At 40.8% G+C, this 27,261-nt stretch overlaps 1 protein-coding gene across 1 annotated transcript in view; it reads left to right on the top strand.

Annotated features, from left to right (window-relative positions):
• Positions 1–7,659: 7,659 nt before the first annotated feature.
• espn (espin) overlaps positions 7,660–27,261 on the top strand; it is a 50,353-nt gene continuing 30,751 nt past the window's right edge. The window contains exons 1-7 of the mRNA XM_071923672.2: positions 7,660–7,953; positions 11,375–11,568; positions 21,023–21,209; positions 21,546–21,728; positions 23,771–23,902; positions 25,655–25,897; positions 26,645–26,938. Coding sequence (XP_071779773.2) covers positions 7,660–7,953; positions 11,375–11,568; positions 21,023–21,209; positions 21,546–21,728; positions 23,771–23,902; positions 25,655–25,897; positions 26,645–26,938 — 1,527 coding nt within the window. The remainder of the gene's footprint in view (positions 7,954–11,374; positions 11,569–21,022; positions 21,210–21,545; positions 21,729–23,770; positions 23,903–25,654; positions 25,898–26,644; positions 26,939–27,261) is intronic.

Below are 27,261 nucleotides of genomic sequence, written 5' to 3'. Positions count from 1 at the left end.
AATGTCGACTAATGTGATGATGAAAGCGGCCTATCAATGATAATAAAGGCTTAGAAATAATACTGAGTAATGCAAATAATAGTAAATAATAAAAGTGATAGCTTTATTTGGTATATTTGCCTAAGAGATGAATGTTTTTGATTATATTTTAAACTGAAAATGGTAAGAATAAACAGGTTAAGAATAGTGTGGTCTAATTATTGCAAGCATGAGTCACGTTTGCAATTATCATCTTCAGCCCAGAACGAAATTCAACTCTATAGGTTTATAGAACAACTTAAATTCTTAATATTCTACATTTTGCTGTATTGTTGGTCCAAAACAGATCACTCATTATTATCATTACTGCAGTTGTCGACATGCGGCTGAGCCAAGCTGAAAAGAGGGCGTGGCCTGTGCGTGGTGTCCGCCCACAGAGAAAACGCCTGGCTCTCATTGAGCCTCAGCCTCGTGTTGTAAAAGGGCGCTCAATACGACTGCAGTCCTCAACCAGCTTCAACCTGCAAGCCGTCCTGGGCTTTAAATGATGAGCAGCGAGGTTACGAAGTCATATTCTGGTAGGTTATTTTTCTACTTTAAAATGTTCATAAGTATTTTTACAGACTTAACTATGTTTTGAGCATGTCAGCTAAGGGTAGAATGGGACTTGGAAATGACAAATAACTCTATAGACACCTAACGAAATCACAGCCAGTTCCCTGCAATTTGTAGATAATGATGAACAAACGTTTGACTTGAGCTTGTAGCTATAAATGAAATAGTACTTGACTGTTAATATCTAGTAATTGAAATACCATTGTCTGTTCTTGTATAAAGAGCTTTGTTAATCAATTTGAAAATGCAAAAAAAATGTCCACCGCTGTGATAACTTTATGATGGGGCTTTGTTTACGTTTGGATTAATTCTTAAAATGGTCATGCTGAAATGTTATGTTGCAAAAAATACCTGTGCAATTCATTAACATTGTTGCATGCTGGGATATAGCCTAACATCATGCTTTGGTGCACACGTGATTCATGTTAGCATTGTCATTAAAGGCCTTTAAGCTATATGATATAAAATATAATCGATACAGACATCTATATGTACATTATATAGGCCTATCTATCGACTTTTTTTTTTTTTTTTTACAAATAGTCATTTCCAAAGAAGGATTCGGCTACAACATCAGAGTTGTGCAGCTCAAACTTTTTGACTTTCCGCTGCATTGTTGAAACGTCTGTCTTAATTAGTAGTCCTGTGTCTTTCTGCCGCTAATGAGGCTGAGTGTGAGAAAGTCTGACCGTCTACATTCTCACTGCAGCTCACGGATGACCGGCTCGCTGTGGGAGAGACTTCAGTCTGCAGGGTGAGTTGGAGGTGACTGTGTGAAGGAAGAAGTCTAGCCAAAGTCTCAAGGTTGTGATAAAGATAGAAAAGGAGTTTAGGATGGAGTATTGTCACCTGTATTTGTTATAAATCACCCTATTCAGTCACTTGTGGCTATAGAAAGCCATTCTTCTTATCTGCAGTTGTCTAAAGCAGTGATGTAATGGTAAATGAAAAGTTGGGTAAACAATGAGCTCCAGTCATTGATCATCATAAGACAAACGACTATCAACATAAACAAAAATCAATTAGCCTATACTTTCAGAAAAAGCATTAGCATAATTTATGGGGGGGTTTCCTTAAAAGATCATATAACTTACATCAGTTTGATCTCTTACTATGTCAGAAACATTTATGTCAAATTAACTTACATAAATCTTGTAAAATCTTGGGTAAACTCATGAGTTATGGATTTATCCTCCACTGTTCCTGCTAAATTGCAGTAGTTTAACAATAGCAAGCTTTTCTTATTCGATATCAACGATTTACTAAATGGTTATAATGATTATAACATGATAATATGTGATTATTAATATGTTATTATTATATTGTTAATATTTGAGAATTTAAATGATAGCCTACCATGGACATAGACAATAGCCAAGCTGAAATTTGTTCATGACTTGAAGTAGCTTCTGTCTACTAGAAATGTAAAAAGAGGAAGCTCATAAATGAGATTTGAGGGCTTTTATTAAGATTTAATGATTCTGTGTTCTTTGAGGGTTTTTTGAGTCTGAAAAAGGTTAATCCAATTCACTGCAAGATCAGTGAGAAAAGTCTTACTACATCAAACTGAAAAGTTAAAAACAGTGCCAGAAAATAAATTAGACCAATTTCTCTTCATCAGAGTATAGAGCTTCTCAAATCTTTTTTTTAATTTTTTTGCTCCCTTTATTCCAAAACTATAAGAAGTGTCAGAATTTCAGAGGGGCAATACTATGCCAATACAGATTTTTGAGCACATTTTGCAGCAGTACTATATTCACACAGTCAACATTCATGAAGAGTTTGACTTGAAAAATAAGCTTTGTTGGAATGTCTTCACTCATCTTACAGTAACATATCTTAACATATAGCCTACCTGGATCAGTGCTGTCAAAAATTGCAAATATAAATCCTTTACTACCTCGAAATATAGAAACTCGTTCAGCTGTTTTCCTCTTGTCTTTAATGTGATTATAAATGTGATTATAAATACATATATATACAGCTCCCGTTTTTAATTTACCAGGCAAGAGTAGCCCATGATGCCAATCCAGGGTTACAGTCAAGAAAGAAAGACAGAAAGAAAGAAAGAAAGAAAGAAAGAAAGAAAGAAAGAAAGAAAGAAAGAAGCAGAGAGAGAATAAAGATAGAGGTAAAGAAAGAAAGAAGCAGAGAGAGAATAAAGATAGAGGTAAAGAAAGAAAGAAGCAGTGAGAGAATAAAGATAGAGGTAAAGAAGGAAAGATGCAGAGAGAGAATACAGATAGAGGTAAAGAAAGAAAAAAGCAGAGAGAGAATAAAGATAGAGGTAAAGAAAGAAAGAAGCAGGGAGATTAAAGATACAGGAAAATAAAGAAAAAAGCAGAGAGAATAAAGATAGAGGTAAAGAAAGAAAGGGGAGAAAGAAAGATAGAGAGAGAGAAAAGAAAGAGGTAGAGAGAACGAGAGGTAGAGAATGCAGGAAAGAGAAAGAGAGAGATGGCACTTTCGGAACGGGTGGGTGGAGAGAGACGATCAAATAAAGCATTTTTCTCTCTTTTTGTGTCTTGGTCTTCTTTCAGTCTACTCTGCAGCCGAAAACGCTGCTAAATAAAGTTTTTTTTGTCTGGTCTCGTTTCTCATAAACAGCCTATGTACCGCTTGTATTAAATAATGCAGAACAACAGTTTCATGGTTTTTATGTGGGTTTTATGACACAGATATATAACCGAAACAGGCTTTATTATTATTATTATTATCATTAGGCTATTTTTGTTGTTATTATTGACATTAGCTTATTATTATTACATTTATTTATATCAGTCAATCATATTATATATATCAATTATATTATATCATATATTCAGATACAGACATGCCTACTTTTCTTATTCGGCTATTGTTCAACACGGACTGACGGCCTCCTCCCTGCACGCGCCCAGGTTTACTCAAGCGAGAGCAATTACGGCACGCGCCAACCAGCTGAGCCGTTGGACAGATGGGCGCGAGGCCATGCGAGCTAGTACAGTACAGCAGCAGCAGGCCTACTGGAATTTCACTACAGCCTTCTTTTAAATACTGGCTGAGGCCTGCGATGGTGAATAAAGAATATGATTTTTATTTTCTAAACTGGCATAGGGTACCAAAAAAAACAAAAAAAACAACAACATTCAAGTGATGATGATAATAATAATAGCCTAATAATAGCCTAATAATAGCCTAATAATAATAATAATAAGAAGAAGAAGAAGAAGAAGAAGAAGAAGGTTTCTCTTAATACATAGCCTATTATTGAGTTATTTTTTTAGTTATGTGGTCTCAAATCTACACAGCAAATTCTCCAGTGTTCATAAGTCTTTATGCCATTTATTTTAGATCTGAAAGGTATTTATTTTTGAGTTGAAAAGTGTTGATTGTTGGTTGTTTGTCCATTCATACAGTTGATATGACTCTGAGGTGGCTGATCAAAACTGCTTATAAAGTGTTAAATAACTAAATGGGTGTAAACACTGCCATAGTGTTGATTTGTTGGTTTATAACACTGACAATTATGAATAGATTCACAAATTGTTCATTTTTATAACGGATTTAGGACTTAAATCTGGGTTTCTCTGTTCATGGGTTATTTACAGCCATTTTGAACGAGCAGTGCCATTAGGTTGTAAGCAATATGATCTTCAGCAAAAACTGTCTTGATTTGAATGTTCCCGCGTGCAGCAGCAGATGTGACGACAATAGAGGCCACGCACTGAATAATTGCGACCAATTTGAATAACTGTCGCACGTCTGACGCGTGCATGAAATATCCCAGCTTTCCCAGGCTTTGGGCTCAACGCTGCTGTAGGAAAACCGTTGGCAGGCCTCCTGCTATTCAATGGGGATTTACTCATTGCTTGAAGTTATGGGAGCGTCTATAATGAACCCTGGGAAAAGACTCCGGATAACCTACACATGATTAAACCCTATGCCAAGCTATTAATTACACACAGCCCGCTGCAGCTGCACCATAAAGGCAGAAATTGGTCTAGTTCTACTTATCAAGTTCAAGTATGCTTATTTAAAATATATATATAGATATATATATATATATATATATCTATATATATATATCCTACATAATGGCAGCGCGATAGGCCTAGATTAGCTATAGGCTAGGTCTATGAATTTAGGCTAATATGAAAAAAATCTAGTCATAATCAATAAATAGCTTAAATAAAGAGTTCATTTCCAAAAGACAATAGCCTATATCCATTATGGACAAAAATACAGAGGATTCAGTTTGTATAAGCATTATCATTTTGTCAACCAAGGATTTAAGTTACCCACTAGCCTTCAGAAAACACTAAAATCTGTTCCGTTTATGTGCCATCAGTCATTTTACAAAAGTGGGTCGGGTGTCACTTTTTTTTCAAAGGTGGATAGTCCCATCTTATTTTTGGAACGAAACTCTCCCGAACGAAAATTCACTACAATATCATTGTAGTATAGCTATAAGAATCTATAGTGTGTCTGTGGTAGCCTACTCAGTAGTGGGTTTATAGTGACTTTATTACACATTATGGTATTTTTTTATATGGTAGGCTATTACTGTAACGTCCTTATAACATTACTATATATTATCTATTATCTATAGATAAGGCCTGTAGTCTTGTTATTTTATTAGTTCTATACTAGTTCCCTTCTAAAATGGATTACAGGATTACTATAGTTCTTTTTCTTAAGGGAATTGTACTCTTCATCAGACCCCTCGTGGGAATTTTCCTTCCCTCCCCCGAATTAACATGGCGCGCGGTGTCTATGACAGTTGGACCTGTGCAACAGATGGTCCTAGGAGGCACGCGCCGAGCACGAGTCTCACCCCCCTCCACCCGGACACACCCGGCAGAGGCCGCTGGAGTGGAAATCGATAAACCACATAATGATGTGACAGGGTTAAGTGGCTGTGATGTAAGACGACACGTTTTGCTGCTGCTTGTTGTTGTTGTTGTCTCCTAAATGGTATTCCCATGGAAATATAAGAAAACGAAGAATGGATATAAATAACTATGAACACGAGAAGCTGTTACTGACTTAAATGTTTTACTGTATAATTATTAATAATTGTTCTATTTTCTATATTTTGACAGTGGATAAGAATGAGGGTTAGCTTTCTAAGTGGAGAAATGACCCAACTAAAAAAAAAAATCTTACTAGAAATATAGTTAGTGATTAATTTTACTGTCCTTCAATGTGTTCGAGGTGGTCTATAATGAATCACAGCACTCAAAATAAAGACTCCTGAACACCTCTACAGGTGCACCTTCATGAATATTAAGCTTTCCTGCCACCGTTTGGTGATGGCAAGTATTGCAATTCATCACAACAGATACATTATGGAAGACGACTGCATGCAAACAGTAAATATAAAGCAATAGCCAAACATCAAGCTCACCCACCTGACTTAACTCAGTCTAATAGGCTACGTATAGGACTATAAGCTTATCTAAACTCATATGGATGAAGTGGTTAATTCTAAATAAAATGAATTGATGTATCATGCACTAAAGTGTGGAAGCAAAACCTGCCTGTCAGAACAGTTTTAACTGAGGAGATGGATCGGTGTCTAAGAACTGAGTGATGTTGACTAAATAGGACTCTAAAATGTTTTGTGTAGGCTTGGACATTTTGATTTTCTTTGGTTATAATGGCAATCACCTTTACTTCTGCAGAATGAAAGCATGAATAACAAAGACGATTTTATTATAATAATAATAACAATAATAATAATAATAATAACAATGCATTTTATTTGTACTGCGCTTTTCATTCGCAGTGAATCTCAAAGTGCTACAGAGTTAAAAACAAAACATAAAACAAAAACAAAGAAAATAATCACCAACAAAAGTTGACATGAAAAAGTTTTATGCCCGTCTTAAAAGAGTTTATAAGATTTCATAACCTCTGCTATATAAATCAGAAACAATCCCGCTATCCGGAGCGAGGAAATTACTGCAGATTGAGTCAAAAAATATAAAGAAGAGTTCTAGCTGTTAATTAAATAGGCGTTACAGGCCTTATATAGTCTAGCCTAGGTTCAAGAAATGTAGGTGGGCAGGTTTAATCCCCACAGCACCCATCGGGCCTGCCGAAGTGTCCTTGAGCACGACACTGATCCTCTACTACTCCTCAGTAAATAGCTAAATGCCAAAACCTAAACACACTAGGGTTACATTTTGCAGTTTCATTTTTCCTCAGAGCCACCAGGTGGACCTCTGCAGTCTGGAGGCGGTGGATTTCCGCTGACGGACAGACAAGCTGCTGGTTTCACTCTGATATGTAAAATTAATGCCGGCGAGGCTCTATGCAAACAAGACTGGGCGTGTGTTCAAAAGCTCCATTGCTGAATTACTATTTGGCCGTATACTTGACTCCCCACTGCACTTGCATAACTTTCTCTCTCACTCTGATGTAAGTGGCCTCGTCGTCGTACTGCCCCTTTAACTTCTGAGCCGATTTCCTGAGACCAACAACAGCTATCCTCCCCCTGATGGATTATTTAACAAGCGGTGAGTCCCATGTCGCCATCTGCGATAGCAGGGAAAAAACACTACGGGATATTCTCTGAAGCACATGATACGCAGCGTAATTCGGGGAAAAAACAAACAAAACAAGCTCGGTTTTTACTAAAGAATAAAAACTAAGTAGTGGTTCGGCTTTGCAACAGGTGTTTATCATCCTGCGGGCGAGAAAACAGGCGCACAGGTGAGCTGCATCGTTGGGAAAAATAGTAAAAGGAGCTCGGTTTTTCGATTATATATAGAACATGGATTAAGATAGGCCTATGCGCGTATTTCAACATGTAAAAAACGTGTGTTTTGGTAAAAAAAATTGTGTAGCCTATGAGGGAAAACAGCACAATCTATTGAAGGATTTACCTGCCGCTTTTCATCAGACTCTCATTCGGTAAGATGCGGATTGCGAGTTTTTCTTTTCCCCTAAATTAACCGGACGACTGAGATGAACTGCACACAACTCCTACTACAAACCACAATGCTGACCCCCATCTACACGGTGAACTAATCGGGCTTAACGCGGGCTACTGAGGGAGGGAGTCGTCGGGCTGCAGCCATGGTGGTGGAGAGGACGCTGCTGGCCGCCAGGCAAGGCGACGTGCAAACTCTCAAAGTGCAATTAGCGGCAAACGTGCTGAACGGCGACGTGAAGGATGTGCTGGGGGCTTCACCTGTCCACCACGCCGCCCGGGCCGGGAAGCTCACCTGCCTGCGGTTCCTGGTGGAGGAGGCCGGGCTGCCGGGGAACTGCCTGGCCAAGAACGGAGCGAGCCCGGCGCACGACGCGGCGGCCACCGGCAACCTGGCCTGTTTACAGTGGCTGCTGACACAGGGAGGGTGCCGACCTGCGGTGAGTGGTGGTTGCTTTCTACAGGGAGGTTGATGTAAGAGTTGGACTGAAGCTGAAGGAGTTGACAATAATAATTTTGTTTCTTCTGACATGGCTGCCATTTCCCACCTACCTGCTACCCGCCATCACGTCCCCATCCCCTCTTTATCTGTCCAACATTCATCTGTTAAAGGCGCTATCATGTAGGGTCTGAAGTCGACAATAGCCGATACATGTGATCGTTTTCATGCCAAAAACGTATCCAGAACTTGATTCTTGTCAGGGAGGAGGAGGAGGAGGAGGAGGAGGAGGAGGAGGAGGAGGAGGAGGAGGAGGAGGAGGAGGAGGAGGAGGAGGAGGCGGAGGCGGCGGCTCTGAAACAGCATTTACACCATCATGGGATACTAAAACTCTCCACTGAAATCCAGTCTATTGAAAGTCTTTCAGGGTGGGCAGCTCTTGAAGGCAGGGTGACCCTACTGTGCCTAATGTGGGACACATTACTGCCTTTAAATGAAGAATTAACTTACAAAAACATGACAGAACAATTAAATGTGTAGGCCTAAATAAAATGTGCCAAGGTAATACAATTTAATTTCAGGTTTTACAGACTGTTTCTATGTAGCTGGAGTCAGGGAGGAACCTCCATCATATTGCCAGTGGATCACATGACTGGCTGATGATAATAGGCCAATATATGGGTCTAGCACTAGTCATGTCACTCATTAATTCACTGGCCTCTAGTCAACAAAGCCAAGAAAAATGAAAGTCAGACTTCCTTTTTCTTGAATGAAAGTCAGTTTCTTCACTGGTAATAAAAGATGGGTAATAAATAGCTTAACCTCACCCATGAGGGCAGCAACAGTTAGCCCAAATTCATCTCACCTATAACAGGTTGAGCTTATCAGACCTGTTAGGACAGTGGTTAGGTAGTGACCTTATAAGTAGGTTTTTATTGACAAACACACACTGCTGCCTTTCAAATAAAAGATGCTACAAATCAGAAGAGCCTGATTGCAGCTATATTATTAAAACTTTTGTTGCCATTTTGATTAATCATCTTGAAAGGGAGCATACCCATGGATACTCCCACCCTGATATTATGATGATAATTATGATGACAGTTGATTAATCGTTTACACCAGATTACAAAACATGATAATTTGAGCATATAAACCATCAAGTGTCATTCATCAAGACTTGAGACTGCTGTTACCGAGAAATCAGGTGAAACAATGTCACCAAACTATATTTAATCTACATAATAAACAGTGTGATAGTTCTCACTGTAGAGTAACAATGATTTGGCAGGTCTAAATTCCTTTCCAAACTGATCACCCAGTGGATTGGAAATGTAAAAGCACCCCTTGGAAACTTGTGAGACTTTTTGACAACAGTTTGAACTGTTACTACTATGTTGCACTGCCTCATGTTCCTATGTTAATGAAGTATGCAAATGGCTTTGCATTTGAAGAATAGAAATACATAATAACAATTCAATTTAGCATGATGGGGGCGGGGTTTGTAAAGTAGTATGATGATAACTTCACATGCTGAGTTACGCTAATGAGCCCTTATCATTCAGTTACTTCATTCCCATGCTGCTGCTGGTTGAAAAATAGAAAGTATTCACACACTGTATTTACTTAGGTAAAGGAATACAGCAGGCACTTTGAAGGGCTCCTACTAAAAGCTGCAAAGTACTACAAAGTGTTCCCCAAAGTAAACCCCAGTATACCATTAACTTTACCGCAAAGTCCCCAAAGTACCACAAACTTTCAGAAAGTTTCACAGAATACTACAAAATGTACTAAAAAAGTACAGCAAAGCACCCAAGAGTACAGATCTAGAGCTTTTCATTCCATGAATTGTTGCCTCTCTGCATGTATTTCCAAGCAGTTGTCGCCACCATGAATGGTTAATAATTTCACAGAAGGCCTTACTGGCATCGTGGTCCAGTTTGCCCCATTTCAGTAGCTTTTGCTATAGGATTAGTGTAAAAAAATATTTGTTTAACTCAAAGAGGATGTAGTACAACACGAGTCAAGATATGCGCCAAGAATCAATCAGGCACTCTATCTGCCCTCTTGTAGTCCGTGATTCTAAATTTAAAACAGGGAGTAATAAGAGCTCTTTCAGCTACTTTTTGTCCCCATCACTTTCAAGGGCTGACTGCCTGATAGAAGAGCAACAAAGAGCGCACCATGCCACCGACCAGCTGATAAGATACTTGGCTGACATTTAGTGAAACCTCTCAGTTACCACTATAGCAATGCAATCTACTTGATGGGTGGTCTGTGTCGGTTTCCAGTTTTTGCCGTTGTGTCTTTTTGTTGTTTCATTATTACACTCTGATCATGATTTTATCTGTTAAAAGTCAGTAATTTGATGTGCTCCACTGCCTCAAACTACAAATTTAGCCTCTGTGTTGTTTGAAGGCTCAACTATTGACAGTATGTGACGGGTAAACATGAGTTTCAAAGTAACACGGAAGCTGTAACATGCCTGTTTTGAGTAAGAGTAGGATGACAAACTTGTGAAAAGCTGTATGTCTATCTTTCCTTTAGATAAAGAATTATCTTCTTTTTTATCAGTAATGTGGTCATAAAAAGTTTTGGGCCTTTAACCTTTGTGGATACATTGGTTGCAGATCAATCATTACTTTGGGTGCAATCATCAATAGTCTGAAACGCAGTAAGTTTACTCGAAAAGTGAGTGGACACTTTTCTCAAACAAGGGACGCTGTTACACATGAGCTAAGGACCAGGTTCATTTCCTCCATACTTTCAATCCAAATATAAAGAGTTTTAATCGTTGAACCAAATCAACCAGCTGCCAGTTGTTTTCTGAATGAATTACTCCTCCCATACTGCACTGCAAGTGATGTCATTGATTCTGTTTTCCTCATTTTCAACAGTGCTACAAAATAATAATATATTATAGTAGTGATTACGGTTTTGTAATGATTTTCACTTCATACTCTTCTCCTCATCCCTAAAAAATGGCATCATGTCTGTCAGTAAAACCATTGCCAGCAGCACCAATCACTGATACAGGTTCCTAGCCGGCTAACGTTACTTCCTTGTGGTCTGGCTACTGACCATGTGCAACTCTGGCACAGGTAACGTTTCTATGGTAACTGTGACGGCTCCGATTGATGGGAACTCGCTCAAACTTGTGGGTAGTGTTGTATTTCACATGGAACTCAGGAATAAAAGCCGGAAAAAAACTACATTTCTTAATGAAGTTGAAGGTAGATTGACTGATAGCTTCTGCAGTAACATATATAGTTGTTTCACATTCTGATAGCTCATGGAAAGTCTACCTTACACTGTTAAAGCATTGTGGATAATAATCAAGTTCTGTATAGGAAAAATGAATGGAGAAATAGACTTCCAGATGCCGATGTTTCAGCTCTGTTGCTCCTCTGTCTGGTTTACAGGACAGGGACAGTTCCGGCGCCACCGTTCTCCACCTCGCGTCCCGCTTCAGTCACCATGAGCTCACCGATTGGCTGCTGAAGAGTGGCGACGTGGACCCCGGGTCCTCCACGGACACCGGCGCCCTCCCTGTTCACTACGCTGCTGCCAAGGGAGACCTGCCCTCCCTCCGACTGCTGCTGGGGCACAGCCCAAAGTAAGAGCAGCCCAACACGGCGCTTTTCTCCTCCCAACAGGCTGCAATCCGCTTTTCATTTGGAGAGGATTCTAGTGACGCTATAAATGTTCAAATTCTCATCTGACTAAAATTGTGAGCTCTGTATTGTTGGAGATTTCTTCAGGAGAAATTCCTCCACCACACACACCACTGTCCATTGGTAGTTTCATTTTTATTGACATTGGGAGGAAAGGGAGATGATTACAGGCAAATAGGGGTAACTGCGGCTGGTGTAAGATTTGATATCCATTCGCACAGGGAATGTAAATAATAGTTTTATTTACAAAGCACTTTTTGAAAGCAGATTACAAAGTGCTATTGAAATTTACAAAACACACCTTATTCAAATGTAGTACTGTAGGATTATGTAATGTGTAAATGTTATCAGTGCTAAAATCTATAGCCTCTGTACATCTTCCATCTGATTTGATTGATGATTTTTTTGAGTATTTTGACTAATTGAACTGTAGAATTCTAAAATGAAGCTGATTTGTTGCAGTCGAGACGTCACATTTATGATTTATGATAACATTAGAATATGTCATCCCATGTCACAGTAATATATCAAACAGAATATCTGACATACTGCATCTTTGAGTTGGGCTACACAGAACAAATAAATATAGAAATACATTATCTAAGTTATTTATATTGCATATATGATACAAATCTAAACTTTCTTAGTTTCTCATCATTACATAACAGCAGTGTTTTCCTCATTGTGCCTGAACCTGATAACCAATCCACTGCTCTCATGGTTACCACTGAAATCCACACTTTTCACTTTCTGTGAGCTTCTGCCCTTACACATTGCTTTGAGCCGTAAAGACACCAGCCCAAATTTGATTTTAAAAGAGCCTTTCGGTTATGACAGCTTTAACTTCAGCACTAGTCAGTTTTCCTATTTATTTGTAACTGAAACCAGCTGCAGTGGATCGGCTGGTCTGGAAGATTCAGATTTCAGATTGCTGCCACTTTAGAAGTCTGACTTTGTCAGCTGAACTGTCAGATCTTGAAGGTCAACCAGTCACTGCTTCTTTTTTCTTTCGAGGAGCTTCTTAAGCTTTCCAAAACAATTCATGACTGTTACAGGAACACTGCAGCCAGAGGTTTGGTCAGTAGATTGGCTTTTGTTTATACAAAGGGCTTAGGGAGGATTTACATACTGCATTGGTGCCGAGGAATCTGAACCTTGCTTTTTTGGTAGCTGTGGAGCAATCTAAATAGCTTCAGTTCAAATCCCATTTGGAAATAACCTCTTTGTGGTTTAATTTCCCCAAAATGCTGCACACCAGCCTAGCCCCAGTTTGCTCTTTTTCTCACACAATTTGAATAATTTTCATATTCATAATGTTGATAAAAGTGGGTACATTATGTGTAACCAAAACAAGTGGGTGTTCTCTAGTGTTTGTGTGTGTGTGTGTGTGTGTGTGTGTGTGTGTGTGTGTGTGTGTGTGTGTGTGCGCGCATTCATTCATGCGTGACAGACTGCCCTGTGTCTTACGTCTTACCAAAGTATGTGTGTGTGTATGTGCTTGAGAGTCCGTGGGTGACAGACTGAGTTGTGTGTAACCAAAATAGGTCTGTGTGTCTGTGTGCATATATCTGTGTGGCTGTGTGTGCTTGTGTGTGTATCCATGTGTGCTTGTGTGTGTGTGTGTGTGTGTGTGTGCTCGTATGCGCCTGAGCTTGCGTGTGAGTGATTACCCCTAGATGAATGTCATTGCTAATCAGTGCTGTGTCAGAGGTCCGTGCCCCATTGAGATAACACCTGGCCATATGGCCCATATGATCGCCATAGACACAGAGAGGCATTAGGGGGCTGCAGCCGTCCTTCACCAGGCAGCAGCAGTGCTGACAGGACAGGATGAAGACTGGTTAATGATGCAGACTCATTATAAGTAACAACCAGGTCGTTTGCAGGTATTACCTAGTAAAAAGGAAAGCAGGGTCATAGTCAATTTACACTTATTTCAATCAACTCACTACTGGAGAGGTTGGTCTTTACTGTGATTACGAGTATGATGATGCAACAACGAAGCCAGGTTCAAACCCAAGACGTCATATCACATGGTACGCAACTTAGCCCACTGATCCAACAGGACACTCACAGCTAGCTGTACTTAATGGGAATTATGGCTGATACATCCTGTTGTATAATTTGAACTCAGTGATAGGAAATCTTTTTGTGTCAGGCAGAGTAAGGGTTCTTCTATCGGTTTGAAAGAAATGAATGAGAAGGAATACTGTTTTATTATTGTGAATTGAAGTTTGGGTTTATATTTTGAACTGAAAGTGAATTGTCCCAAACTTGATGCAATGGTTACATAATAAGTATTCACAGGCATGTTTCACAGTTGTTACTACCACCCCATATTGTTGACAGTAGCCAAGTAGGCTAATTATCTGTTGCTTCATGATAGCTCTGTTGCAGTCTTACAATGCAATATTTTGTATTACTTAATTTTACAATGGCCTTATTCTAGTGTATTAACCTGTGTATTAGGCTGTGGAAAAGTATTGTAAATGCAGATACAATTTCCTTGAGGGACTAAGAATATTATTGTCTTCTTACATTGCTTTCCCATAGGTTAATACACACGTTAATACACTGGTGTCTTCACTGTAAGGGAAAGTGTTACCCCTTATTCTAAAGAGAACTGTTCTCTTGATTTCATGAACAGCTTCAAGTTAAAAACTGTAATAAGTATAGTATACATATACATATAGTAATTGTCATGTTGTTTTATGGTTCATATGTTTTGTTACATGGCAGCCCTCCAGCACTGTATACTTAAGCAAATGCCTCCTCTGTATACATTATACACTTGAAGCATGTAGCTGATACTCTTATCCAGAGCTTCTTACAGTGAGTGAGCAGGGAGGGTTCAGTGTCTTGGTCAAGGACATTTCAGTAGCGAGGCTGTTGATGGACGCCTCCCCACAGACAGAAACATGCTGCTGTAACTTCAATTACTTGGTTTTGTTTAGCAACATTAAAGTGAATACAGTACAGAAACAGATCCCACTGAGTAGTGTTAAATAAGCAAGGCTATTGGCACTGGATATTGCTATTGATTTGTTTTCAGTTCAGCATTATTGATAGCAACACCTGTCAGTTATAAAAGAATAAAAATGGAAACTACACAGATAACTGTTGAGCCTGTGATGGATGTTCTCTGTGCCGGTGTGTACTTCAGCTATCAACAGTGATCACGGACCGCTGCCATAAAGTAATGGAGATAGACAGAAATGTAATTAATTTATTGCACGACCTTCGAGCTAAACAGCCGTGTTTGTTAAATTGCTTTGACTCTGTTGACCCGAGGAGGACGAGGAGCTTGTCCAGGCGCGAACCTCGGGCCGCGCACCTCCAATATTGTCGGGTTGCACCCCAGACAGCTGCACTGCTGCTGAAAATTTAATGAGCCTGAGGGACACGGTAGCTCCCTGATAGCTGGGCTCCATTCACCCCTCTCCACCTCCCCTCCCTCCGCTGCTGTTTACCACCATCTCCACGGCGACACACAGTAGCGCCAACCGGCGATAAGATAATGAGGAAAACAAATACGTTTGAATAGAGGGGCTGCTTTGTCGCCGCCGGGCTCCTGCTTTGTTTAGGATGGAACTTTGCGGCGGGGAGATAGCTTTCTTGTTTCAGGGTTTATTACAAGCCGCAAATGTTGTATCGCTAAGTTTTAAGAGGTAATTGGATGGTTTGGAGATTGTTCTACTTTAGACACCACAAGGATAACATGACCTCCTGCCTTACATCATCAATTTGATGACTGGTGGCCTAATAGCAGTACAAACATTATGAGTGATGTTGCACAGAGGTAACAGCTCATACGCTAGCGAGGAAAAAACAGTAAACAAGCTAGAACAAGTTCAGTTCGCAGCTTAAGAGCCCACAGGTTTCCTTCCATGTTTTCACACCCTTAGGACACTGAAAGACTTGTACACTGTACCTCACACTTGAAACTGGGATTTGATCAATCAAGACACCGATAGCCGATATTTAGCCATTTTCATGACAAAAAATTACAAGGATTTAGTGTTTCCCCCATAACTGTATTCTTGACAAGGTGGAAAAGCCTCTAAAACAGCATTTAGACCAACTAAAACCACCCAGCCGCTAAAACTCTCTATCGAAACCCATACTGAATGAAATTCTTTTAGTTTTAGCAGCTCCTTAAAGCAGAATGACCAACCACACACATTCAATAGTAGGGGAAACTCTGGGATACATTAGGCCTTTAAATGAATAATTAATTTACAAAAAACATAACTGAAGAATTAAATGACAAAATCAAATTTAATTGCATGTTTTACAGACTAACGAACCATAACCATAACTGGCCGATGTCTGATGTTTATGAAAGGCCATTATCGGTCTAACCCTACTTGCAACATCCACCGAGAGAGTTGCACTCGAATTATTGTATCATATAATTATTGTATTTGCATCAAAGGATTAAAAATGCTACACAGCTTCTTTGTGAGAAGGCCGCTAAAGAAAATTTGGCTTGCTGTAATGGCTTTTCTTGTGAATGGCATGCAGACAGGTTTACTACGCTCTGTGAAGTCAGGAGCCAGGAGCAGCGAGGAGTGTGTCACCATAAACATGCCGCAGTATTCATCTGTCTGCAATGTGCTGCTCATTAGGCTGTCATTGTTTTTTCGCGGTACAATTGGAACGGCACAGATGCGGATTTGCTTCCAGATAGCGATTGTTCGATTTATGAGTCACTTCTGAATTGGTGTTTTGTTCACCCGTCCATCCCAGTGAAGCAAAACCAACAGGCTAATGTGCTGTGTCTCCGCCGATAGCCTTGGCACACAAAAGGTTGAATGAATGAGAAAGAGAGGGAGGGAGAGAGAGAGAGAGATACAGACAGGTTGTGCAATCAATTAGTGCAGATTAAGATCTTTGGCCTCGGCATAATTCCAGCATGAGGTTGAGAAGGGTATACTTCTGGAGCGGGATATTCTAGAAAGTGAGGCGATGAAACCGTATTGTTGGACAAACTTCTTACAGGTCGGAGCTATAGCTGCGCAGGGAAATCACCAGTCTTAGGATTTGGATTAGCCTATTGAGCCTCGGACTTTCCCCACGTCTCCTTTACCACACTCAGTTACAGCACAGCCGCCTAAAGGAGAATCCGACTCCAATGGTCTTCACATGCTCTAGGATAGTACAGTTTGTAATGTAATAGGAAATACTTACTTCTGTACTCTCAAAAAGGAGATAGTCTCCCAGAAATGAGACAGGAGTTTGTTTATCTTACATCCAAGCCTCTGATGCTCCAATGATAGAAAATTAGAAAAAGATGATAAAGATGACAGCTGGAACACCTAGGGGAATTTTCTAAGGATGTCAGTACTTTTTCTGCTTGAGATGAGTTAGCACTTCTTTAAAATGAAGCTCATTTTGATGTAAAGGTTAAAAGAAAGATTGTATGAATACATAAAGTCAGTCTGCTGTTTATTATAATGTAGCAGCTCAGAAAGGAGTCTTGTTTCTGTTGTTTCCAGCTTTGGGAGAGTTGTTCAAGTTTATGAATGTGGACTGAGCTAACCCAGGAGCAGAGGAATAGGCATATATGAATTCATAAGTTGGATGGTGTTTTGCTTTAAGCTGGAAGAGTATGGAGAGTAAGGGGTAAGTAGGTGAGGGGAGTATTTCTCCCAGCTGAGCGATAACAGTGGGCACTTATTTCCTTCAGCTCTAATCTTCTTAGTAACGTCTTGGTACAAGTTGGAAAAAAACCTGCTCTGTTCTCCCTCACAAGGCGGGTAAACTCATAAAATGCAACATAACACATGCTAGTTGATGGTTGCTTTTATGCAAAATGCCTTACAGCGCCACAAGTGCATATACCTTGTTAGAATGTCGTTGTTGTTGGGCGAAAACCGCCAATTTTGGTGATTTTAATGTTTTACATTACATTACATTACGTCATTTAATAGACGCTTTTGTCCAAAGTGACTTACAGTAAGTGCATTTTGTCAACAGTATTCAAACCAACTGCATATCTCAGTCTTCATCAGGAATGGGAATTTTAACTTAAACTGAAAGATGACATTTTCCTCTATGGGTTGAGACAGTTCTGCAGCGGTTGGGTCTTTGAAACGCTTTCAAAACCCACTGGATACACTGAAAAATGCATGATCGTCAAGGTGAAAACAAGACCGTTTTCCATTAGTTCCTGAAAAGTTTATGTGTTGGCGATGCGAAGGCTTGTACCGTGTATCAGCTAGAAACATCCCTCTAACCCTGGCAGCCCTCGACCCAATGAGGATCACATCAAATGTCTTGTTTTATCTTCATTTTATTTTCTGAGATCCCCCCTGTTTTGTATGCCTTGTTTATCTAAACTATTGTAGCCTCAATCGGAAGATATACAGACCAACCAGAAAATGAGAAATAGTATATTGCCATATTGGAATCTACAAAAACACACTTAGGTCAGACTGTTAAGGAGGATTGTGGTTGGTGCAAAGCATATAATTTCTCCCATACCACTCTTCATTAGTGAAACAGGAAAAGCCACTAAGGAGGCAACAAGCCTTTATCAGGCGAGGAGACCATTAGTGCGACATCAATTACTTTGCTAGTAATGAAGATAACCTTAGCCTTTGTTACTGTGGCCATGGGGGAGGGGAGGGGACAGTGTACAGACAATTACTGAGGTAAATTACTCATTGGAGCCGAACTGGAAATATATCAAATGTCTGCTACTTTGTCACTCAAAGGAAAAAAACACACACTCCAAAGTGAGTGACGAGGTATCGGCCATTGTGGCACTTTGTCTTCGTGTCGTCACACAAGGCTAACCTCTTTCTTAAGCCCTTTGAAATCTACACCTATACTCCAAAAGCACTTGTTTAGCGAAGAGTGTTCAAGCCTGTGTGCTGTTCTGACAACAGTGGTACTTGCTGTAAGAATCGTATCGGTTTGACCATGAAAACGCTCGACTTTGTCATTCCCGCTATCTTTGCGGTCGGTATTAATGATAAATGTGAGGTTCTCCCCTGTACGGACCCCAGTGTGCAGGTGAACCCCGGGCCCACTTTGGTTACACTCATGAATAATTAACCCGTCTGCCCACTTCCTGATGACAGAACCGCAGATTACTTCCCCTTCTTATTTTGAAATATTTAAGATGTGCTTGTTTTTAGCTGGATCCTTTCCCTCACTCACCCAAACATTACCCATCACGTTTTTGGAACCTTTTTCCCCAAAAGACGCAGGGCTGTTCATGCCTCAACCGCATGTCCGATTCAACTTATTCTGTGTGACCGTATCTGCAGAAGACGTGTTATTTCAAGGCTGTGCATCTCCTTTCTGACAGCAAGCCAACGCGACTGGTGGCTGTCCAGGACTAAACACTTGATCACCAGAAATAAACAGAGGCAGCTTAAAGTGTTGGATTTGGACCAGAACGTAACCTCATCCACACGTAGATTTAATGTGGGGTCTTTAGTCGGTGCAGTTTTTGGCTTCGAGCTGCAATCTTTTCAGGGAAAACTTGGCGGGGTCATGTTTGCGTCTGCAGGATCTGCCCCCCCCTCACCTTCCCTCCGCTGGTCTTCCTCTTTACCCTACTCAGTCTCTCTCTCTGCCATTGACGACACTTCGTTAAGCGCAAAGCAAGGCGGGCAAAGCCACTGGAGTGCTAATCCTCTTAGGAGACTCCTTTGCTCATTTGTCAGTGTCCAAATAAAGCATGGCCTTATGGGATTTAGAGGGGAAGCGCTTGTTCACTCCCTGACCTCCCGCTGTGACTGGAAAGATCTGGGACAAGAGGGGGAACCGTCATTGGATGAGCTTTCCCAGAGGAGGTGGGGCTAAGGGCCTTTAGATATGAGGGAGAGCTGGATTTGGCTCGCTGTCCTTACTGTCTGCGCTCAAAATAGCTCTCCCGTTGTATATGTTGAGTTCAACAGCGGCGTGTTTTCTTGTCACGCTTTCCTGCTGCTACAAGCTATGTCATAACGAATAGAGCCGATGTAAGCCTTTTAATATAAACCAGACATTAGCCAGTCAGTGTTCACCAAAGCCGATATGATGGAGGTGAGGATATGATATTACTCAGCAGCTTCAGGTGTGGCAGCTTGTCAAACCTGCAATGAAACCTGCCTCACCCTGCCTTAAGGAGCTGATAACCAAATTAAAAGACCTTCATTAGTATGGTTTTCAATGGGGAATTTTACTGTCCCATGGTCTAAATGTTGTTCCAGAGGCTTTTCCACCCTGACAAGAATATAATTCAGGGGGAAACATTGCAGCCTTGTAATTTGGGAGACAAAATATCGGTACTGGCCGTCAAACGCCCGTATCAGTCGAACCCTAATTATGAATAGGAGATGGATAATGGATACGTTTTATCTGACTGTTTCCATGCACAACAACAAAGAAGCAAGATGGTGTTTTCTTTCTTTCGACAAGTTTGGTGTAAAAGTTTTTGCATTCGATTTACATGCTGTGCTGTCATTTGCAATCCACACAGATGTTGCAGTATCATGGGTTGGGATCATCTCATCATAAGTGACCTCATCTCCGCTTTATTTTTCGGTGTCTCAGACCTAAAAGGAGGATAGTTGCAAATAATTGAGGATTTCATTCTGCTCCAAACTTTATTATTATTATTGGCAAGTACAAGTAAGTACAGGCAATCAGTTATGGATTTTCACAGTTCATTTGCTTGTATGTTTGAGATACTCTACAAAACCCCAAATACTGAATGTGACTCAGTGGGTTGTGACCAGCAGATAGATTGTGCTCTACATGAGTGTGGAATCCGTGGGTTAAGACTAGATGACTGAAAATCCAGGCCGTAATTACGAGTAAAAATCCTTTAATCTCCCAACACAATACTTCAAGTTGTTTAGGATCACTTTTGCATTTCACCCCACTGCCTCAATACTTTTACCACTGGCTGTAGATCAGTCTTGACCTGCTGTCACAAAATGATTTGTGGAATCTGTTGACACTTTCAAAGAGCAGCTAAAGACTCATCTGTTCAGACTGGCATTTGTTTAGCCTCTGTGTCTGTAATTCTGGGTGTTTTTATGTTATATTGTTGTTATGTTTTATTGTTGTTGTTTTTTTTACTGTTTTCTGGTCTTATTGCGTTCTTATTTCTTGATTTTTTTCTGGTCTTATTTTAACTATTTTACTCTTGTGAAGCACTTTGTGACTTTGCTCTGTGAAAGATGATATATTAATAAACTTTATTTATTTACTTACTTACTTACTTACTTACTTACTTACTTAAATTGCACACTCAAGTTTAACCAGGGTGCTTTGGACAATAAGATCGATAAACCGCTAAACACCTGCTGCAATGCTACCAGTCTCAGCACCTTCTTGACAGAAATAAGGTCCTCATCTTCCTCTTACTCACCTTACTCTTTCTTTTCCCCACAGTGTTGTCAATTCCCAAACAAAGAATGGTGCCACACCCCTCTACCTGGCCTGCCAGGAGGGTCATCTGGAGGTCGTCCAATACCTGGTCAAGGATTGCGGGGCGGATCCGAGCATCAGAGCCAATGACGGCATGACGCCGCTGCATGCTGCCGCCCAGATGGGCCACAACACCGTCATCGTCTGGCTGGTATGTTGGAATGGCTGGAACGTATCTGCAGACAGATATACACAGATCAAAATCTAGACGGGACATCCCATACTTTGTGCATTAAACATAAGACTTTTTTATCATTGAATTTTAATTTATTACATCGTATTTTGATTATATAGAATCGTGAACCCATATCGCATATCGAATCATATCGTGAGATAAGCTGAGGTAGCCATTTTGGATGTTATTGCAATTATTGTCGACTGAAACGTGTTGGGTTTTAATAATAAATCAAGTTGTTCTTTAAGAGTAGCTGAATTCTTTTTATCCCTGATGGTTCAGAATATGACAGTTATTTGTCTCGCCCATCAGATGAGTTTCACAGAGATCAGCCTGGCGGACAGGGACAGCGACGGGGCGACGGCCATGCACTTCGCCGCCAGCCGCGGCCACGCCAAGGTGCTCAGCTGGCTGCTGCTGCATGGCGGCGAAATCATCACTGACAGCTGGGAGGGGACTCCGCTGCACGACGCTGCCGAGAACGGGGAACTGGAGGTGTGTGTGTGTGTGTGTGTGTTTGTCTTACTACTACAGTGTTGAGAGTTAAACCAGACTTCATGGTCACTCTGAGACACAGATAGCCCAAGTTTCAGTTTAAAAGTGGAAAGAAACACGCTCAAGCAACCAGGGGGAGAGGTTCCTCCTAAATTGCATAAAGTGAGAAGCAATAATCTCTCAATGAAAACAGTGTCCAAACTTTCAGAGTTAATTATGTCAAAAACATGATATTTTGGATCAAATGGACCTTAAATCACCTAAAAATACAAGAAGAAAAGGGTTGTACAATTATCCTGGGCTCATGATGCAATCCTTCCAGGTTTGGTATCAGTTTGCCATTTATCTATCTGTAGAGTCAACTAATAAAACGAATGTATTATTAAGTATTAGCATGTTGGCATGAGAATGTATAAGCATGTTGCATTTTACATTGTTGTATAGATATTGTGTTTGATCAAGTGAGTTTTTAGCAGACCAGGGAGTTTGTTTGTGCAAAATATTAGCTTTCAGTAGTGTTTCCTTTTCTTTTTCTTTATTATTATTAATAATAGTAATAGTAATAGCACAGACAAATACTGAGATAGCCTAGAAATAGCATTATTATATAAGTCTTATAGGTTTTATAAGATATACCTTTTTACCTGCCACAGTATGATTCTGGGTTCGCTGTCATATTTGGTTTCACATTGGACCATCTGTTTTGAATGAATGGCCACTGGCCGATGGTTTTGCCACTGTTCAAACCTGCTGCTTTGACTAATGTTTAGTTGTATCCCAGTCTGGTCAGTCAACAATATCAACACTAGCTTGACGTAGTAAACGTAAAAGTAGAGAGAACTGCATTTACTGCCTGATATTTGCATTGTAGCAAATATGACGGTTCTTTAAGAAGCGTTTGGGGTTGAAGTGAAAGGGAATTGACCCCGACCCTGACATGCAGAGTGCTGGTCCAAGTTTAGGGGATTGGGGCAAACATTTTAAGAGGCTAACTGAAACATGAGTCAGTATGGGAACACAAAGCTTGCACAGTCTGCAAACTCGGTAAGAACAGCAAGCTTTAGTCCGGCTTCCTCCTGGCACTTGACAGAGCGTTTCAAAACGGACTCTTTGAACTGTTTTCAAGTTCCTTTGATTGCCAAACAGCCAGGATTTGTTTCAGAACAGACAATGATTTGCTCTATCATTTACAAAATAACCAAGTGACTCATAACAAACTCAAGTTTCACACCCACACTTTCCAATGTAGCTGTTTGATGGACTTTTGGCAGGTGGCTGTTTGGCAGTTTGCTGTTGGGAAGGATATTTAGTTTCCGGTCCTCTATGATAGTGATCTATAAGAGAGATTGTTTCCTGTCAAGTCTGCCTTGATAAGGCTTGTCTGATATTAGTAAATTAGATGGTGGGACTCGTCTGGTCAGTGTAGGACTGGGTGATGCTTTACATCCTCCTGTGCACAGTCTAGGCGTGACGACTTGAACTGAAACGTAGCGTTTACATGCACAAGGAACGGGCATTTTTAGAATTTAAACTATAGTAGAAGCAGTCATGAAAAAAGCTGAACAAGTATCAGGTGGTGGTGCATTCCCAGCAGTAGAATAAGAGGCTCAAATCACACGAATCACATGCAAGGACAAAAGCACACCCTGCTGAAAGCTCTGTGAAATGTTTTTATTATTGTTTTCACTATTTCTATCCCTGTGTGTGTGCTTCCACATTTGAGCATCTTCCACTAGTCTGCATTTTAAATTACCAAACATCGAGGTAGTTCAAATTGGCAAAAAATCGGTAAGGGAATTTCCACCAGCGATGGATTCAGTCCATTTATCTAATCACCCAACTTCAGGTCAGCGCTTTCACTTTCAATCTGAAACGTGTCCAGCAGAATTAATCACTCAATCAATCATCATTTCACTGACTGAAGCTAATTTCAAGTACAGCAGTTGAAACGGTTGTCTCCTCCATCTTTTTATATCTGACTTCTACACTCTTTTCTTTCTCCTCTGTCCTCTCCCTCCTCCTCCCTCTCTCTCTCTCTCCAGTGCTGTCAGATCCTCGTCGTTAACGGAGTGGACCTGGGCATCAGGGACCAGGACGGCTTCTCAGCAGCGGACCTGGCCGAGTACAACGGCCACTCCCAGTGTGCCAAGTACCTGCGCACTGTGGAGAATATGGTGAGAGACGCAGCCATCCTCCACATTATGTCCTGCTCACACCTGCCCTTTACATAGCAGGAGATTGCATTAGCACAGATGCTGATATAGGCGACAGAGCCATTCAACCGGACAAACACCTGTGTCATTTATGCAGCTGGGATACCGTAGTAAGTGAGTAAGGATACAGCCATTTAATCAGAGGAGGGATTTCCTTATGGTGACTAATAAAGTATCTCATTATTATGATTTACACTAATGGCTCCAGTCTTCACATATTAACTTAACTGAACACTTATGGGAAGTTCTTGACTGGCGCCTGAGATGAAAACCATCAACAAAACACATATAGAAGTGTGGACACAATAACTAATAGATACAGTATATAGCAATTCTTATAAAAATGGTTTCTGTAAAAATGTTTCAACTGACATACACATTCAGCCCTCAACTCCTCCAACTAAATCCATAGCAGCTAATCCTCTGTTCCCTTGTGAATTCACACCAGCTTATTTGATGATGAAATAATGTTTAACACCATGGACGCAGCGCCGAGGGAAAGATGAGGGCGACAAGTCCCTCTGTTGGGACGCGGCTTAATTATCTCCTTCCATCTCCTCCGGTTATCTCTGCCTTCTCAGACACACAGTACATTTTTACTTACTGTGGATCAATGTCGGCCCAATTGAGTTGTTTTGTCATTAGCACAAACACCCAACACTTCCAAATTGCCTCCCAAATTCTGCGCAACATTAGTCAGCAACTGTATTTATGTATTCTAGTTAATGTGTTAGTTTGTCCTCCCTGGAGCTGAAGTGAAACCTTGAAAAACACGTCAACATGTCCCTCGACTGACACCAGCTTCTCTCTGCTAATGAACAGAGCTGTTGACACTTGGCGTACTCCGGCTCTCACGGCTCCAACCCGCCGAAATCCCTAAGAGGCCTGAGAAATAATAACACCTCCACTTAACTCACTTTGGTGTGTGGGAAACATATTTCCCCCCTCTTGCGCTCTGTCCCTTGGGGGAAGTTGGCAGATTGAGTTCTGTGCTGTGGGAAAAGCAGAAAGGCCCCAGAGCCTTTTTGATCACCTGTGAGCTGTGTCATTAAAGCACAGTAATTAAACCCATAATGCAACTGTTCCCCTTGTGCAAGTCATCTGAGACTGAGGTGTAGTGGGAGCTAAGAATTTGCACATCCGACGCCTTACAGTTCTTTTGAGACATTGGCAACATTGACTTCATAAAGCTCAATTTAAATCTTAAAGCATCGGCGTGAAAGCTGCTGATCATTCTGCATCTGTCCTGCAAAATGAATTAACCGTTTGCACCTAATTTAAAGTAACCTGACATGTTTCAGTATACAGTAATCAATTAAAGATATGTTTTTGTTTTTATTCTTAATGTGGAAGTCATGTCTATCAAAGAAAAATCAAAAATTAAACAGGAATAGATAGAAAGTAGATAGATAGATAGATAGATAGATAGATAGATAGATAGATAGATAGATAGATAGATTGGAAGTACCTTGAATACAAAAAGTAAGCACTTTTGTGCATTTGTTCTTTTGTGTGCTTATATGGAGCATTAATAAACCTACTTTTGCATTCAAGGTACTTCATATCTGTTTATTTTTTATTAATCTTTGGGCTATCTTGGAAGATCTTTCCCCACTGTTTTTTTTTATTTATGTGTAAGTCATGTCTGCAAAATAGAAAGTTCAGTAAAATATGTAGATTTCGTGGCACTCTCTGACCTCCATCCTCTGACAGAGTGTGGAGCACCGTGTTTTGTCCCGGGACCCCTCGGCGGACCTCGAGTACAAGCAGCCGGACTCGGGCCTCTCCTCCCCAAACACCACCATGCCCCCTGCCAACCAGCCGGCGCACTTCGACATCAGTTCGCCCTCCAGCTCGCTGTCCAACTACGACTCCGCCAACTCCAGCCAGTCCAGCACCGGGGAGAAGAGGAGCAGCTTAACGGCCTCACGCGCTCCGCCTGCTCAGCTGAATACCGTCACAGGTCAGGGACCGATGGAAATAAAATTAAACGTTATGTATTTAAAAATGTTGTCAGAAGTGATACAGCAAAGTAAATATGTCATACTTTGATTTTGTTACTCTTGTTTTTGTTAGTCTTGTCTCATTCATTTTACTTTGATTACAATTAATTTTCTGCTTTAGGTAAAATGAAATCTAACAAGCTGATGAGCAAAACAGTTAACATAAACATAAAGTAGAATATAAAAAGTTTTTTATCAGCTCATACTCAGAATGTTGGGTGAAACAAATCATGTTGTCTTGTTCTAACAGTATTTCTATCATTAGTGTGTGTGTGTTGGCCACTGTGTTGAAAACAGCCATGAATCCTTCAGTCTTTTACATACCATTCTTTGGCTAATGCCAAATTTAACGCCTCAACAGTGGTGGGAACCTCCACTATTCGTTGAAGTGGAGCTAATAACATGCAACAGTTTGCATTCTTTTGTTTTGTGTCCCAGTTGCGTGCCATACTGGTGCTGCACCCTAGTGGTCTGTTGGCAGACAGTTTGTTTTGGATGGAGAGGTGGAACTTCATTACAGTTCATTTGAATGGTGGTTGAGTAAATTGAATGTAGTAAATATTGAATGGTTTGCTAAATGCTTTGATTCAGCAATTTAAAACAACAGCACACCATTTTTGCATTTGTGTTTCTGTCTTAGGAACTCAGTAAGTTAATGTGAACTCTGAAACATGCCTACCTTGTTACAGGTGCGTCAGAGTCGGCCATTACAGACATGCAGGCCTACATGGACATGCTGAACCCAGAGATAGGCACTGAGGTCCCCAAGAAGGACGAGTCTCCCCCGGCCGCCGCCTCGCAGCTCCCGCCGCCACCGAGTTTTCCGCCCCCGCCTCCCCCTCAGTGTCCCCCGCCTCCCCCTCAGTGTCCCCCGGCTCCCCCTCCGCCTCCCAGCTACCCGGCTCCGGAGCCGCCGCAGGAGCCGGCGTCCGCCGAGTTCCTGAAGGTGAAGAGCAACCTGCGGCACGTGGAGAGTGACACCAGCAAGAAGGAGGTGAGGGGGAGAGAGAGAGAGAGAGAGAGAGAGAGAGCAGTTCCCACTCGGTCCTTACTAGATGAAGCTGTTTGCGACTCATAGCTGCTTCATCTAGAGGGAAATCTGTAACTCTTAAGAATTAGAGTTACAGGCTATTCTTTTCTTTTTGTTTAACTTGGGCTCTACCGATTTGTGCTTGTCCATCAAGCTGCCTCACTGTACAGAAATAGTTAGTAGGCTCTTATTTTGTTGTTCATTTTTAGTTGGAAGACAGGCTTACTTATTACTTACAAGTAGATAGCCAAGCTTCTCCTTATCCTGAATGGTTTATATGTTTACCC

The sequence above is a fragment of the Centroberyx gerrardi genome, chromosome 14 (assembly GCF_048128805.1).
Source record: "Centroberyx gerrardi isolate f3 chromosome 14, fCenGer3.hap1.cur.20231027, whole genome shotgun sequence".
Taxonomy (NCBI): Eukaryota; Metazoa; Chordata; class Actinopteri; order Beryciformes; family Berycidae; genus Centroberyx; species Centroberyx gerrardi.
The sequence above is the reverse complement of the archived record's forward strand: the minus strand, read 5'-3'. Positions and strand labels throughout refer to the sequence as shown.